Consider the following 16,313-nt stretch of genomic DNA (forward strand, 5'->3'; position numbering starts at 1 on the left):
TCCAGGTGGAACAATCCTTGTCAATAGTTTTGTTTTGTTTCATCTTTATTTTAATAACAATTTTGGTAGTTTACACCTCAAACTTTTCCTGGTTCTCTCAATGTTCCACTAAACTATAATTAGATACAGAACCATATTAAACATCTAGCCAAAGCTCAGCTTAAGTCAATGCCTCATTAAGTTTTAGTTTTACCAGAAGAGTATTGTGTTTTTGTAGCACCACTATAATCTCAATAAAGTTACTTAAGAAATACTTATCCATCAAATCTTTGGTACTTTCAAATTACAGTACCAAACTGGATAAAATATGAGCATTCAATACATCTCTTGTCTGCCATAGATTATAAAATCATCTTATTTACTGGAAACAACACTTGAATAGATGAAATGGAAAAAAAGTTAAATTAGCAAAGTGAAATAGGAATTTCAGAAAATAAACAACTCACTTTTTTATTTTTTAATATACATTTGGTATTCAAAATCATGAAAATATCAAAATGTTTGGAGAAACAGAATAATCATGAGCATGCTACCAGTTACCATTCTAGCATGTTTCCTTCACATGTGTATCTGTATCTTATTGAAATACTACATATTCAAATTTACATTTTTGTAAACTGACATTTTATCACAAATAGTTTCCCTAATACATTAAAATCTCTAACAAAATTTTAATCACAGTACTATAGCCCCTCCTAAGTTATGTACCCATTCTCCATTACTGATCATTTAAATTGTATCCAGTCTTTTCTATGATGAGTAATACTGTGATGAACACTTTAATATATTAATATCTGTCCCAATTTTTTAAAAAAATATGTGCGGTAAATTCCTGGAAATGTAATCACCCAGCCTCGGAGCGTGAAAATCTGCTACATCTCGTGCAACTGCTTTGCAGAGCTGCTATACCTTATAGGCCGGAGCAGTGCATGCGGGCGCCTGTTCCATCAGCCGCCCCAGCACTGAGGGCTGTGATTTTTAAAAGGATCGTGATATCTTTCCATTGCAATTACTTGATTATCTTTGAAGTTAACTTTTCTCATATATCTTAATTACTTGCATTTCTCCTTTAGTTAAAGTCCTTTGTTCTTACACGTTATTCTTTGACTTTTCCCAGTTCGCTTGAGTTCAGCGACGCACTAACAGCCTCCATTGCAGGAAGGCCGGAGGGAAAGTAGTCTAAAGACCGCAGAGTGGTGGTGGGCGCAGAGAAGACTGGAAATGGTTACTGTTAAAAAGGTTAGATTCCAAGTTGAGGTGGGTAAGGGTTCGGAGAGGGTGTCAGGTTCGGAGAGGGAAATGTTAGGAAGAGGGTGCTCAGTCGAATGTCACTGCTTCGGGAGGTTCGGTCCCTGGGATTGGGTTGGGGGGAAGAGGGGTCAGAACCCGGGTTCGGTGAGGGATGTCGAGATACGAGTGTTATAGCTTAGAGTGTCGCCCGTGGATCTGGGCGGCTCCTAAGATTCAGACACCCAAGCTTTCGCTCGCCAGAGCCCGGGACGCCCCACGGCGCAGGCCCCGAGGAACAGCCAGACGTACCTGCTGCTTCAGCTCCCGACCCTGGCGCTGCAAGAACTGCAGGGAATTGCGAGGCCTCCGCGCCAGCATCCCCTTGCCTGGGCTCGGAGAGCGCTCTGGACCTGGTCGTCAAGGAAACCGCCTCCGCGACCCTGCAGTGACGTTACTGGGTGACGCCATCAGCGCGCGTCCTCCTCACGGCTTCACACGCCCGAGCTGGCGTAAATTGCCAGCCGTGGTGCTCTGTCGCGTCTCCCCTGCCGCTGCAGGCCAGGAGCTCTCAGGCGCCCACGGCAGGTGGTCATGTTTTCCTGGCCAACCCAAAGGCCGGGGGTGGAGGTGAGGGGATTCCCGCCGTCGCCAAAACTGCACGACCCACGATACCGCACTATTGCCGCGTGCCTGCTGGATCCCTCTATGCCACTAATTTTCTGATGCCAGTTTTGCTTAAGATACCATGTAAGCATCTTAAACTATTAAATTTACTGCAAGGATAGCTTTCCTCGATTGCCCTCATGAATACACGGTTCTGCTGCATAGTCTGTTTTCAAAAGGCAGTTATTAGCTCTTTGCAATTGGGGGTATTGCTGAAGTTTCATTTCATTGTATTTGCATTTCTGTGAGGATGGTGATTCTGTCCTACAGCAAGCCTGTGAACAATTAATTATGATCTGCATTTTACATCTACTCTCAGACTGTAGTAACATTTCCCCCAAGTGGGACTGGCCCCTATAAATCCAATTCCCAAACTCTTTCCACGACACTGAATAAGAATAATGATCTGAGCTCACTTTTCAAATAATGAACCACCCTAATATAAATAAACGTTCTCCAGTTCCATACACAACTTGATTCCGCAGGCCCAACTGCCATGTTATTTATGTGTAGTTTCTATCTTCAAGTATATAACAAAGTGACAAATGTCCACCTCACTGAATTTTCACACTGAACACACCCCCACATAACATCACCCAGATTAGGATACAAAACATTACTAGCACCCTAGTGGTACTTCCCTCCTAGGTCCTATCCATCTCCACCCCCACCACACACACACACATTAATAGTAAACAGCAAAAAACTTTTTTTGCCATTTTGAACTGTGCAATGGAATTGTACAGTGTGCCCTGGTGGCTTGTCTGGCTTTTCACTCAACATGCTTGTGAGATACACTTGTATCACTGTGTTGTTGTAGTTTGTTCATCCTGGTATTTCATTGGGTGATGTACTTGGATTCATTCCTTCTGCTGTTGCTGGGCATGTGGGTTGTTTCAGTTTATAGCTATTATAACTAGTGCTACTACTTACATGTGTACATAGTGGGAACATATGTGCACAGTGTTGGGCCACAGGGCATGTTTTATGTTCAAGTTGAGTAGATACTGCCTATTTTCCCAAAGTTGTACAGATAAATTAGTACTCCTAAGTGATCTTGTAAGAGGTAAGAAAAAAGAAAAAAAATGTACTGAAGACAATTCATCCTTTATGAAACCCTTATTTATTTTAACGATTTTATTTATTTATTTTTAGACAGAGGGGAAGGGAGGGAAACATCAATGTGTGTTTGCCTCTGTTCACCCCCAACTGGGGACCTGGCCTACACCCAGGCATGTGCCCCACTGGGAATCAAACCAGTGACCCTTTGTTTCACAAGCCAGCCCTCAATCCACTGAGCCACAGCAGCCAGGCCTAAATCCTTATTTATTTTAAATGTCTACAAATAAATTAAGGAAAGATATCCTCTATCTAATTTATAGAGATTTCCATATAATGGAAATGGAAAAGTTATAGGGTCATGAATATAATTTCTCTATGTTGGGAAAAATAAATAAACCCCCAGCATGAGTATACATATGAGCAATGAGAAGGATGCGAAAGATGGCTTTGATTTTATATGTTCTTGCACCATATTCAGAGTTACAAGCATTTATTCCCTTTGAGTCCTGGAACAGCATCAACATCAGTATGGTGGGGTTGGGGGCAGGGGTGGGAGGGGTCGTGTATTTTGATGAGTGAAGTTTGTCATTTCTAGGGTACATGACTGGCATCCTAACCCATCTCCCAACCTCTTCATTGCCAATTTTAGCTAACATGGGAAAAGTAACATCTCCAAGTGAGACAACATTTTTAGGAGGAAAAAACAATCACATTTAAGAAGGGCATGAGGCAGAGTGCTAGAGGAGAAATGGTGACAGAGACAATGTTCAGGGGAACTGGCCACCACAGAGCTGGGGACACAGAGCCACCGTGTAAAGAGGCAGCAAGCAGAAAACAGGGGAACAATTAAGAGTGGCATGGGGTGGCTGAAAACCACGTAAGCAGTTAGACAGGATTTGGGGGGTTTGGGGGGAGAGCAGCACATGCCCAGAGGGGCAGGGATGACAGAACATTGAGGTGAGACAGGAGAGGGAGATGACTGTGTCAGCGGGCTACACATAACTAATAGGAAAGGGAGCAACATTGGAACAATCAGATCCACCAGGAACATGGCACATGAATAGGCTCAAACAGGCACAACTGGTCGTAACCTAGACGCTTAACTGGGCATAAACCAACAGTCCGGGAACGCCATGTGCCTCAGGAAACCTACCTCGTCTCAAAGAGCCTCAACTCCTGGAGCCTCAATGAGCAGTGGGGACTGGGATACTTCAGCAAACTACAGCCCAGATGAGACAGAGCTGTACGAACCAGCATTTCAGTCCGTCAGTACTGCATTCACAGAATGAACTTCAGGTTGGAAGTAACAAAGCATAATGGCCCCAGGAAAATGGAAAAAATAAAGCTTTCTGTGGAAACAACTTTTCTAAATTTTCTTGTTAACATGGAGCTGCCATTACATTGGCTAAGACACAAAATTAATCTTTACAGGAATGAACAAGGGCGGTGTTCTAGAAAACACGGTTTGCAGATCCAAAAATAACCAGGGACTTGGTCACTTGCTCTTGATTTTTAGATACAGTTGGGATTTATCACTAAGGTCTATTCAAGAGGCTTTCTCCTTCACATGCCTATTCACATGCATAAAGACACAAATGAAACTTTTGCCGATAAAAACATATATTCTGTACTTGGATTGTGTTGTCACTCCTGGAAGTGCAAATGCCTTAAATACATCACCATTACCTCGGTTATTTTTACACAGCCTCTTACGTTCCTCATCAGATCCAGTAAAACAACTGACCAAAAGGATTCATAATAGTGCCCAAGGCAACTCTGCTTCGCAGTTGTGCCCAGGAATTAGCATAGATTCCTTAAGAAACAAGGTATCTGCTGGAGACACTAACATATTTTTGAAAATCCAGCTATCCTGATGTAGGGAACTGCATGGTCAGCATATTCCTTTTCCTTTTAATAAAAAGTTCAAAGATGTTTAAAATTTTATTTCTTAAATAAAATTGATTCATAAATGCAAGGAGAAGTAATGTCTGTCCAGTGCTCAATATCCATCTTCAACAAGCTATTGAAAACAGAAAAGAGAAAAAAAATGAGGAATATATAATCGTTAACTTAAAAATATCCTACTGCAGTTACTGAGACCCTGAACATTTGCACAGCTCCCATGAAAAAAGCCAGGACTAGATGCAAGACTGGACTTCCAGGCCACTGCCCTTTCCACTCTGCCAGGCTGCCCATAACCCAGGGACTCGGACTCGAGTTTACAAAACACCAATGCAAAGACTACGGTGCTACCAAGAGAACTATTCTAGCAAGAATTAGAACTAGTAGCAAGAATGAGGGGGTAAAAGGTGACACCTCGGTCAGACCTCCTTTTTCCTGTCCGTCTTTCCAGTATTTGCATTTTAAGTTGAATGCGGTGACATGCACCGCACATACATGCACGCGGTAATTCCCAGTAAATACACGCACTTAACTGAACTAGGACACCAGTGCAAGCTACCGGGGAAAACAGAACTTCCTCCTTTCCCGGCGTCTGTGGGAGCCAGCCGGCTCCTGTGAGCCGTCGCCTGACATCCGCCCCACTGCAGAGCCTCCCGGACGGCCACTCTACGTGCTGCTCACCGACACTCTGGCAGGAGCCTGGCTCGGCAGGAGCCTGGCTCGGCAGGCGAGCAGTGTGAGGCCGGCCTGGCTTCGGCGGGCGGCCCGGCAGTGAAGACAACGTGGGCGCGTGTGGGCCGGCGGAGCAGACGTCCAGGTCAGGCCAGATCCAGCTTCTTCTGCGTCACCGCCAGCTTGTCCTGCAGTCTCCGCTTCCTCCAGTCCAGGTAGCGCCGCCGCAGCCGGTTCGCCTGCCAGCCCACGAGCACTCCGGAGGCGAAGGCCAACAGCACGAACAGCTGCACCTTCCTCTCAGACACGTCCGCCATCCCGACTCACCGCCGGCTGGGCCCGCGAGAGCCCGGCGCCGCGCGCTCCGGGGCGGAGAGAAGGCGTGTCCAGCGCCCGGCACCGCCTTCCGCGCGGGGGAGGCGGGGGAGGCCCTCCGCTAGCCGCCGGGTCCGTATCGTGGGGCGTTGTCGCTCCTGTGATCACACTTCATGTTACATAAAACTTCTTAACAGACTGCAGACTCTCCTGTGAGCTGGATGACGTAAGCAAGCCTGTCAGGGAAGCCCAAATAGCAAAGCACTGATGTGGCCTCTAGGAATGGCGGCACCCGCGGCCAACCAGCCAAAGCTGGAGCCCTCCGCGCTACAACCGCAGGGAAATTAAGTGCCTACGACGTGGATAAGGTGGGAAGCAGATCCTTCCCAGCCCATTCTCCAGCTGAAGACCCAGCCTGGCTGACGCCTTGTGAGACCCTAGTAGAGGACCACGGTGCCTGGACTCCTAACCCGTGGGAGTTGTTGCAGTGAGTTACACAGCATGAGAAAATTAATCCGCAGTCTGGGGAGGATGAAGAGGGTGAAGGGAGTCAAATATATGGTGACGGAGGCAGACTAGACTAAAGGAGGTGAGCCCACCATGCAATAAACAGATGATGTGTTATATAGAATTGTATAATTTAAGTTTATGTAATGTTAGTGTGGACAAAAAAAGCCCGGGGGAGGAGGGGTGGGGGCCTGCATGGTTGGTCTTACAGATTCCGCGACTGAAGTAACCACATAGGATGGTCTGAACATAAAAATCCCTAACTAAAGCAAGTCATGGTACGTACACATGTCCTAGGCCTGTAGCTTCCTTGACAAAGGTCAATCGTTACTTTCTGCGAGACTATTTTCTCTCACATTACCTTTGGAATGTCAGAGTCATCCTCCTTTTCCAGAACCCTCCGGGCACTGCCTCCCGCCAGAACACAAGACCACAGAATGTTTAGTTGTTATCTTGTTCCCACATACCATCTCTATGTGCTGCAAAGGTTAACTATACTGTACCCACCAATATAAAAGATGTATGTGTCTCTCCATTTTACTCTTCTTTTTTTTAATCCTCACCAGAGGATATCTGCATTGATTTTAGAGACAGAAGGAGGAAGAGAGAATGAAAGCGAGAGAAACATTAATGTGAAAGAGAAGAGTCCATCGGTCGCCTCTCATGCACACCCATCTGGGATCGAGCCCACAACCTTTTGGTGTACAGGACAGCGCTCCACCAAGTGAGCCACCCGGCCAGGGCTTTCCATTTTACTCTCTATCCAGTCTCAGAGGTTTTCCCCCACTTTGCTTTCTCTGGCTTCCCTAATCTACCACCAACGAATTTCATGTAGCCCCCCCCCGCCACACACACACACACACACACACACACACACATACATACACCCCCTTCTTCGATTCTAATGTATAAAATAAGCTTCTCCAGAGCATTTTATAAATCTGTTGAGATTTTGCTTCCTGGTAATTGTCATTAGTTTGGTTCAAATAAACTCATAAAAATTCTCTACAGATTAGGATGTTTCTTTCTTTCTTTTTTTGGACATTTATTATGTCAACATTATTAATCAATGTTACCCCAATAAGTTTAAATAAAAAGGAAGAAAACCAATTCAGCCATGAAAGGGAGACCACATGTGGAGCCTGAACTCTGTTACTGGGGCCCTGACCAGCCCCTCTGCGGACATCTATTTGCATACTTGAGGCAAAACCTCACTTAGTAGGTTTGTGATAAAGACAGTATTGGGTCCAATGTGAATTCACATCTATCATGCTAATGACATTTATTCTGTAAATACTTACTGAATACCGCAGTATTCAGTGAAAATACTGAATGTGAGAATGTACCTCTGCCCTCAGACAGCTGGTACAGACTGAAAGAGATGGGAAAAAATAATTGACACACTCAGATGAATTGGAATATAGTTATGTAGCTTAGACTTTAAAAAGAAAAAGAAATACAGAAACATTCTTTCTCTCTTACTCCATCCAATCTATCAGTTAGTCCTGTTGGTTCTATTTTCAAAATATGTTCAGAATCAAACCTCTTCTCCCCCCTTAACTTACTGCTACTGCTGGGTCCACACTGCCATCAGCTCTTAGCAGAGTTGCTGCAGTGGGCCCTGCCAGGTGTCTGTGCCTCTCGCTCAGTCCACCACATTCTGTTCTGAACTCAGCAGCAGGAGTGAGCCTTTGAAATCAGAAGTTGGACCATGCAGTGTCCTGCTCAATCCCCGCAGTGCCCAAAGCCCCTTCAATGGTCCGCAGGGCTCTGCGTGATCAGTTCCTCCGACCCCTTACTGCTCACTGTTCTGCTCATTGTTTGTTTTTCTGCTCACTGTTTCTTGAGCTCATGGCTAAGAATGTGACTAAGAACATTTGCATGTGTAGTCCCGCTGCCTGGTATACTCTCCTCTCATGTACCTGCATGACTAACTTCCTCACCTCCCGTAGGTTTTTATCAATTGTCACCTGCTCCTGGAGGCCTACCTGACTATTTCAAAATCACAAAGCTAGCCAACCCTGCTCTCTTGCACTCCTGAGCTCTGTTTTCCTGCTCTACTAACCTTTTCCATAGCACTTACTGCCTTCCACATGCTATAGAATTCACTTACTCATCATATTTACTGTGTGTTACCCGTCCCCATTATCACATAAGCTCCTCGAGGCAGGAATTTTTTGTCTCAGTCGAATACTGGTGTGTCCTCAGTGCCTGCAGCAGGGGCTGGCACTCAACACTCAGCAGCTGTTCGGTGCTGATGACAGCACAGCGTGGGCAGGGATGGCGTCTGGGTGGGAGGCTGAGTGGACTCTTGAAAGATAACTGGGATAATCAGAAGAAGAGACTAACTCTCCCTTGATTTCAGATTTCTCATTTGTGAGTTCTAAGACATATTTTTTTCTAAGACATGTTTAAAAGCCAGTGTTGACAGCCTCAGTATCGTCAATAGGTTCTGTGACTTTAAGCAAAACAGTGTACAATGAAACCAGTTTTACCACATGTTAATTGATGTAAACAAGAGTTAAGTTTCTATGGCATCTCCTCAATGTTATAACAAAATGACTGAATGAAATGATGTTATTTGAGGACCTTCTGTACTTGGGCCAGTGGTATTATTGCAAATCTGAACCTTGCTTGAAATTCTTGTCTTATCCCTAAGTGGCCTTTGGGCTAAAAATAAAACAGATCATATACACTGGAGCCCCAAGTATGGGAACACCTAGGACTCGTACAGCTGGCAGAGACCTTATTTTAGCTGCAGGAAACTCTGGCCAGAAGGGAGAATAGAACTGCTGGGGAGGAGGCAGGTGTGTAAGATTTAAAATCTCTCTTAAAAAGCCAATGTGTCCCTGGCTTGAGACTTTGGATTTTTTTCCTAGACTTTGTATTGTTTCAATGGAACATTTTAATAGACTTGATAATGGTCAGCCAGCTTTGAGATGATGTTTAAATTTTGATTAACAGGCTGAATAGTCAAGTATAATAATTGAATGGATTACAACAGTGTCTTTTGAATGACTCATTAACTGCCACTGTTGAATCTGCTGTTCGAAGTGCTTGCCAAGGGAAAAGATGTTACCATGCATAGTTCTAGATTTTTACTGGTTGTAAGTTTATTTAAAGCATGTAATGGAATCGGTTTCCTCTGCGACTCCAGGACCTGAAGCAACAGAACAGCCATTTAACATCCAACAGCCCCCATAAAAGGTACAGCTTCACCATGATTAAAATGGAGCATTCGACACAATAGGCCCTTGAGTTTTGTCTGGGAAGAACTCTTGCGGGCCCGTGTCTGGGAGTCTAATCGCCAGAGCCGTTGCTTCCCAGCCTCTTCCCCTGAACCGTGGGAGGGGAGAAGTCCCTGGGTGGACACAGGCTGTGCTGAGCTCACTCACCTGCCACACAGTGCACACTGTGAGAGGCTGGGACTTGGGGAGGTGGGCAAGCAGTACTGAAGCAGGGTGCAGCCAAGAGGAGGGCCCCAAGAAGGGATTTGTAATGGGGTCCAGAACTCAAGGTGTCCAGGAAATATTAGAAAATATATATAGGATGTCCTCACCCCCACAAGCCTGAGCCAGGGGGAAGGGACACGTGGAACAGGGCCATTCAAAGCTGTTTTGGGTAGCAAGAGCTTTGCAGCTAACCCCTGGCACAGTCATTTAACATATCTATAACCTTTAACTGGTTTCATGGATATGTTAAATAGCTGTGGCAGAGCTTTGAGCCAGGGAGATGGGAGCGAATTCCACTCAAGATGGGACTGGGAAGCAACTCACCCTGGTTACAGGGCCTGCGTGAGAGCTTGGAGATGATTGGCTCCATGCCATGGGGCCACACCTGCCCAGACTTACAATGGCAGCCCAGTAAAGCTGGAAGAATACGGGGATGCTGGCAGGTGTAACTGATTGTAGGAGGAGTCAGAAATGGGCTGCAAAGGAAGATGGGCACTGGGATTTAAACCTAGGCACGGCAGCCATAGAGAGAGGACCACGCGGCTCTGAGGGGAAAGGAGAGGACCACGCGGTTCTGGAGTAAATAGGAAGGACCATGCGGTTCTGAAGGAGAGTAGAGAGGACCATGTGGTTTCGGAGTGCTTCTTTTTGCCACGAGGTTTTGGGGAAGAAAAGGGAGAAAGGACTCTTGCTGGTGGGCCACGAGAAGGTGCCACAGGGCTTTGGATTAACTGGAGATTGCAGCAGCCACACAGCTGATGGTGCTGGGAGCCCGAATCACGGACTTCTACTTCTTTTCCTGAGATACGGTACCCCAGACTGGGCAGAGGGAGAGGGAAGGACTGTGCATCTGTGGCTATTCTAAAGAACTTTAGTATCCTATTGAAGACATTAAGCCATTACTCTAAGTCTGTGTAACTTTTAAATAAATAATTCCTTTCCTTTTCACCAGTCTCTGGCATTGAGAGACATCTTTCCTCTGGCGGCGGGCATTTCGAACCTAGCAGGTGTGCATGCTTGTATATATTTTATGTTAGTTAAATTTACGTAAATGTAAAAAATGTAGATTGAGTGTGTTGAGAGCTAGGCAAGAGAGCTAGGCAATTATAGGCATTGCTAAGCAGAAAACCTCTTGAAGGTCACCAGAATAGATAGGGGAGAGAAACAACATTGTCGGCCAAAGTAAAGGTAAACAATACGTGATTTGCAGAGGGCTCATTCTGAGTTATAGCCAATTAGAGGGCCATAAAACTTTGGGTGCCGGACTCATCTCGGGTCTGGACCCTTATCTTTAAACTGAGGGTACAAATTAAGTGGGACAGGTGGTTCTTATCGACAGGAGACAGGGTTTCAAAAGAAAATTTTAACATCTGGTTAATGTTCCTCCAGAGCCAAGAGCTATGCAGAGATAACAGCAACTCCTGCTTTTGTAACTTGCTTGCTTGCTTCTCACCCTATAAAAGAGCTAGCCTGTGAGCGTTTGGCGCGGCTCTCATCGGAGAGTTCGCCCCTGCGCAGGTAAAAACTTTGTTTGGCCAATAAACCATCTATAAATCTCTTAAGAGTCTGAGTCCGTCAGTTCCTGGAACGAGAGATCTCTCTCTCGCATATAACAAGTGATATGTGACCCTCGTGGCAAACATGGGTTTCTTCAGGGTGACAAACAGGATGTCCAAAAATGCGGTAAATTGTCCCTCCTCTGCTATACCATGTGGCGCAAGGGCTATTAAATATGCAGGATCAGCTCTCAGGAGCTTCCCAGCCCTGCAGTGGAAACTGTTGGGGCACCCTTGCCTTCCCCCTGGCCTTGGTTAGCCCTGAACCTGGCACGTCTGTCTCCCTTTGGGGGTGTAGTCACACCTGTCTTTCCTTCAGCAGGTCGTGTTCCTGGAGGGCTGTGTCATGCAGGAGGGGCCTGGGCAGTCGGGAATCAGCACTGATGATCACTCCCTGGCTGCACAGAAAAGGCCTCCCTGGCAGAGCCAGCCTGCTGTGTCTGAGTGACACTCGCACAATTCGGAGGGAGGGGCAGACCAGGGCGGTCGGAGCTATAATGTTCGAAAGGCCAGGTGCTGACCCCTGACCCCTGACCATGGGCTGGGTCCTCTGGGTGAGCTCAGAGCAGCGTCTGTTACCCACCAAGATGGGAAGCACCTCAGTACATTATTTTAATAGGTGTGGCTGTGTGCGTGCATGCACACAGATCATCAGTTTGGCGGCGCCTCCCTGCTGGATCTCCCACCGCCCCATGTCTCATCTTTGAAAGGTGACAACAGGAAAGGCTCAACCCCCTGGCCTTGTGACATAAGCAGAGCACAAGACTGTGGACAAGAACTCAGCGGTCCCAGGGGACTACCAGCTTTTAGCTCAGGCCCAGCTGCCCCTTTAGGAAAGTCAGTAACGACACGGTGAGTGTGTCACCTGGTGATTGTCCAAGACCATGGACCTCAGAACCACGTGGCCAAGAAGTCACCTTGGACAGCAAGAAAGAGTGGGGGTTTTCCTTGGCCAAGTACACAGAGCCCTGTCCTGGCAAAGGAGAACCGTCCCTGATCCATCAGGTCCCAGCCAGGGAGGAGTGGCCACAATGTAGCTGACAGAGAGGCTGATGGCCTCTAGAGAGTGTCTGTCTTAGACAGAATTGTATAAGGAAGGGCAGGGGTGCTGGACATCCTAGTTCACATGGAGCATAAATGTTCATGGAATGAGGCCCAGCTGTAGTCTTAAAAGCTGCACAATAAATCTTTCCCCTGCAGAAGAAACCTGCAGGAAAAGGGGTTGGGAGGTGGTGAGCCAGGACACCACAAGGATGCAAACCTTGTGGTGAATGTGAAACCCCTAGCGGGGGCCTGAGGATGAAAAGTCCTGCCTGCCCTCAGCCCTCTTGCACAGGATCTTCCTGTGACCTTGTCTTTCCACATCCACGGTTGATCCTTTACTTGCTTTTCCCCACTTAGTGCTGATGCAATTCCTGAAGTTGAACTAAAAAACTACAAGTCCCTAATATTTGAGCAAAATAAACCTTGCGGAGAGAAGCAGAAAATGTTTCCCCTTTCTCTAAATCACAGCAGGTGGCCACGGCCCTGGGGCAGGAAGCAGCCCTGGCCAGTGCCATTTTGAGACCCCCCATTTCAGTGGTGGTTGCTATGCCTGTGCAAGCACCTCCACCCTCTAAGAGCCAGGCGTTCTGAGGGGCTGTGTCTGTTCCTGACCCAGGTTCATGACTGAAGTGAACATGTCCTCTGAGGAAGGGGGACTTCGAGGAGCCCTTCAGTAGCCAAGGAGGCAGGACCGGCCCTTCTCCCTTCTCACATACCTAATAAGCTGATGACGCGGCAAGATTTCATAGTCCGGGAGCAATGTGAGAGTCTGTACCATATTGAAAGAAGCATGGGAAGTGAATGAACCAAACCACAGTGCCCAGGCAATAGAACAAGGACTTTATAAGAATATTGAATCTGGCCTTTACTATTGTCAACAGAAGGTCATTGGCACTAATTCAATGCCATCAAGAATCCCCATTTTGGGGTGCAGTGAAGGATAAAACTTTATTTGGTGCAAACAGCTCAATTGTGATACAGTACAGCTGTGAAACAGCTGGAAAGTGTGTCATCTCAATTATAAAGCAGCCCAGCAAGCCTGTGAGGCAGCCTTTGGGCCACGACCCTCTCTGGCTAGACAGCTGTGCTGTGCTCTGGTCTGTTCCACCTGTTCTGGCCCAGTCCTGTCTGTTTCATTCTGCCCTGAGCTGGTCTGTTCCACTGTGCTCCAGTGAGACATTTTCAGTGTTTCAGCTCCAGCTGGGGAAATTCAGTCTTCAGTCCCTGGTGGAAAGAGGGAGGCTGACTTATCTAGACAGAAGTCCCCATCCATAGTCCCTGACTGTCTTCATGCAAATGAAGACTCCAAATTCTTGCAGTTTGGTCCAAAAAGCACTATCCTGATTGGTTAGAATGGAGCCTCTGATTGGTTGGTGAAGATACTGATGGGCTATAGCAGCATAGCTCCAACTGAGCAGGGAAACCCTCAGTTTTATTGATTGAAATACTATTCCAGGAACTCATTTGTAGAAGCTGGCTCATATGGCAGGAACACAGTGCAGGTGGGAAGTTCAGTGTAGGAGACAGGCAGCTCAATGCAGGCTTCTCCCTGAAGTGTAGTTTGCAAGAGAGACTTCGTGTTAGAAATAATTGTTAGGCTCTACTCTTAAACTTGAGCCCAGTTAGCCACCAGGAGCCCTTTCCTGAAGGTATGTCTTCTTTCTTAGGATCTACATTTTCCTCATTTGATCAGACCCTGTCAACAGACAGCACTGATGATCAACCAGGTCATTTTGTCCTGTGTCAGTGCCAGAGTGGCTTGGCTACCTTCTCTGGTTCCATCTAGTCCTTGGGTGGGACTCCTGTGGCAGGACAGTAGCCACTAAAGCAACAAGAGTGATGGCTTCCAAGAGATCTCTCGGACAGCTGCCAAACTTGAAAAAAAATTACAGTCTCATAAAAGCAGCCAGTACAACCTGGGAAAAGTTAAAGAACAAAGGCACTTAGATCATAAGAGAAATTAGGGGTAATAGACAAAAGGATTTGGCATCAAGAGTAAAGGTTTTAACCACTACGCATTACAAACAGAAGAGATACAGTGGCTTAATGAATCCTTTATATTGTTCAGACAACCACTACTCAAGTTTTCATAGAAAATTATGAACATTTTGTTACACAGAACATCAATAGCTTGTTGATGAAATATATTGGACAAATCAGAATAACAATAAGCAAAATAATTTGCAACTCAGACTTTAAAATAACTCTGAGGAGCCAACTGAAAATGTCAGAAAATTTAACTAGCCATTGGCACTAGGAGCAAAACTGGGATTCCTCTTGAAGGATTTGGCAAGGTTAAGGAGTTTGGTTGTTTCTAGTTTTACCTGGGGAGAAGCATTTATCCAGGCACAGCAGGAGGTATTGGCTATGGCACAACCCCCTGCTTGGGCTGTGAGCACAATCAAGGGTGAGTGTTGTCAGGGACTACTCATGCTAAGGGGTCTAAAGATGTTCACTGGATTCAAATGGCTCTGGCAGTTGAGCAAGCAATTTGATGGACAGTTCTAGTTAAGTTTTACATTATTATGTCTAGTTGAGCTATACCTAGGACCTCGTGAAAATATAATTCTGAAACAGTGATATCTCCTGAAAAACCTGCTGGAAATCATATCCCACAGAAAGGACACATGAGTTATCTTCATAAACAGAGGGCTTCTCAGCAAGGCAGTGATCTACTATTGATTAGGCCTTCTTTTCCGGGTGATGAGAACTGGGAGGGGTGGCTATATCATGTTGAGGATTATAAAAAAGGACGTCAAGTGACCCAAAAGGCATTGTCCAGATATCTAGATAATCAAATGCCCAAGGCTGGTTTTGTACCATAGACAAAAATATAAACTGTGGTGGGGGCACAAACGGTGCCTGCAAGGATTTATTTATTTATGGATTCATTAGCAGGAAGGGAGGTAAGAATATTTTCCAACCAGGGCTCTGTCTGTTTTGAATATCCCTCTAAAAGTCCTTCCCAGTATGTTTGAACATCATGGGTTGAACATTTAGGTTCTTGACAGTGTGGCTGTTTCCACTTACAAAGGGGAATTTCCACAGCCGTCAGGATTGATATAGGTGCAACCAGACTTAAGGCATTTACTACTTCAGCTGTGAAAGAGTTGGGTCTTACCCAGGCTGGGTATGACTGATGCATAGGGTACTTTTAGGCCTGCACAGGGGAAAGGTAAAACTCTTTTTTGCAGTTTAACTCAGTTAGTTCCAGTAAGGGTACATTTGATGAAATCAATGGTAAAGTTAGGAACAGTTGAGAAACAGCTAACAAAAAAAATCCAGTTTTACCAGAGGTAGAGGCAAGCTTGTCGAATGTCAATCCAGTATTCAGGTAGGTCCCATGAGGAGGCTAAGGTTTGAAAGCAACCTGTCATAATACTCTTATGCGAAGGTTTCCCATTTACAAGGGTTACAACAACAAAAATCAGAAAGTACTGTGTAGTTGTGGGTTAATGATATGGAATGACTAAACATACAATCTAAAACATAGCGAAGGTGACTGGCTTGTTATAAGACAATTAAGATCATTAATGTATCCAGAAAAATGACAACTATGAAATAAATGTAAGGATTATGTAAAGCAGGAGTTGATTTCACTGGCCTGGCCCCAGATTTTTGGGACAAGTCATCGGCTTAAATTGCCATCCGCTTTTTCTTTGAGGTGTTTGTCGGCTCTGGATAACTTTCATCTGAGGTCTCTTATAGGCTGGGCATTCAATCAGGTGGATGAGGTGCAAGTGTAGGAGCCTTTTTAAATGAAAAACATAGATTCATGTATCAATTCCTATTAACATTGCAACTCAGGCCAGAGGAAGTCCTTGTGTAAATATCCTTTGTGAACAAACAACATCTTCAGGCCATAGGCAATGGTGTTCAATGTATTTGTCTCCTGGGGGTATGCTATGGA

The 16,313-nt window shown here is 45.7% G+C and overlaps 2 protein-coding genes and 1 long non-coding RNA gene across 6 annotated transcripts in view; 1 reads left to right on the plus strand and 2 right to left on the minus strand.

Moving 5' to 3' along the window:
- NPHP1 (nephrocystin 1) overlaps nt 1–4,736 on the minus strand; it is an 84,848-nt gene extending 80,112 nt beyond the window's left edge. For all 4 annotated transcript variants that reach the window (XM_053923932.1, XM_053923930.2, XM_053923933.2 and 1 more), the window contains exon 1: nt 1,540–4,736. In XM_053923932.1, coding sequence (XP_053779907.1) covers nt 1,540–1,608 — 69 coding nt within the window. In that variant the 5' untranslated portion in view covers nt 1,609–4,736. The remainder of the gene's footprint in view (nt 1–1,539) is intronic.
- A 147-nt stretch (nt 4,737–4,883) lies between these two features.
- On the minus strand, nt 4,884–5,905 carry MTLN (mitoregulin). Its single transcript, XM_045204700.3, has 2 exons — nt 5,539–5,905; nt 4,884–4,975 (listed from the first exon to the last, which is right to left on the minus strand). The coding sequence occupies exon 1, from the start codon at nt 5,844–5,846 to the stop codon at nt 5,676–5,678; it is 171 nt and encodes a 56-aa protein (XP_045060635.1). The 5' UTR covers nt 5,847–5,905; the 3' UTR covers nt 4,884–4,975; nt 5,539–5,675.
- Nucleotides 5,906–5,928: 23 nt separating this feature from the next.
- On the plus strand, nt 5,929–7,361 carry LOC128780851 (uncharacterized). Its single transcript, XR_008426826.1, has 2 exons — nt 5,929–6,331; nt 6,940–7,361. It is a non-coding gene; the product is annotated as an uncharacterized lncRNA (long non-coding RNA).
- Nucleotides 7,362–16,313: the final 8,952 nt, after the last annotated feature.

This window comes from Desmodus rotundus, chromosome 5 (assembly GCF_022682495.2).
Source record: "Desmodus rotundus isolate HL8 chromosome 5, HLdesRot8A.1, whole genome shotgun sequence".
NCBI lineage: Eukaryota > Metazoa > Chordata > Mammalia > Chiroptera > Phyllostomidae > Desmodus > Desmodus rotundus.

Excerpts from the sequence above, each read along its gene's own strand:
- MTLN (XM_045204700.3), bottom strand. The coding sequence starts at position 5,846 with ATGGCGGACGTGTCTGAGAGGAAGGTGCAGCTGTTCGTGCTGTTGGCC.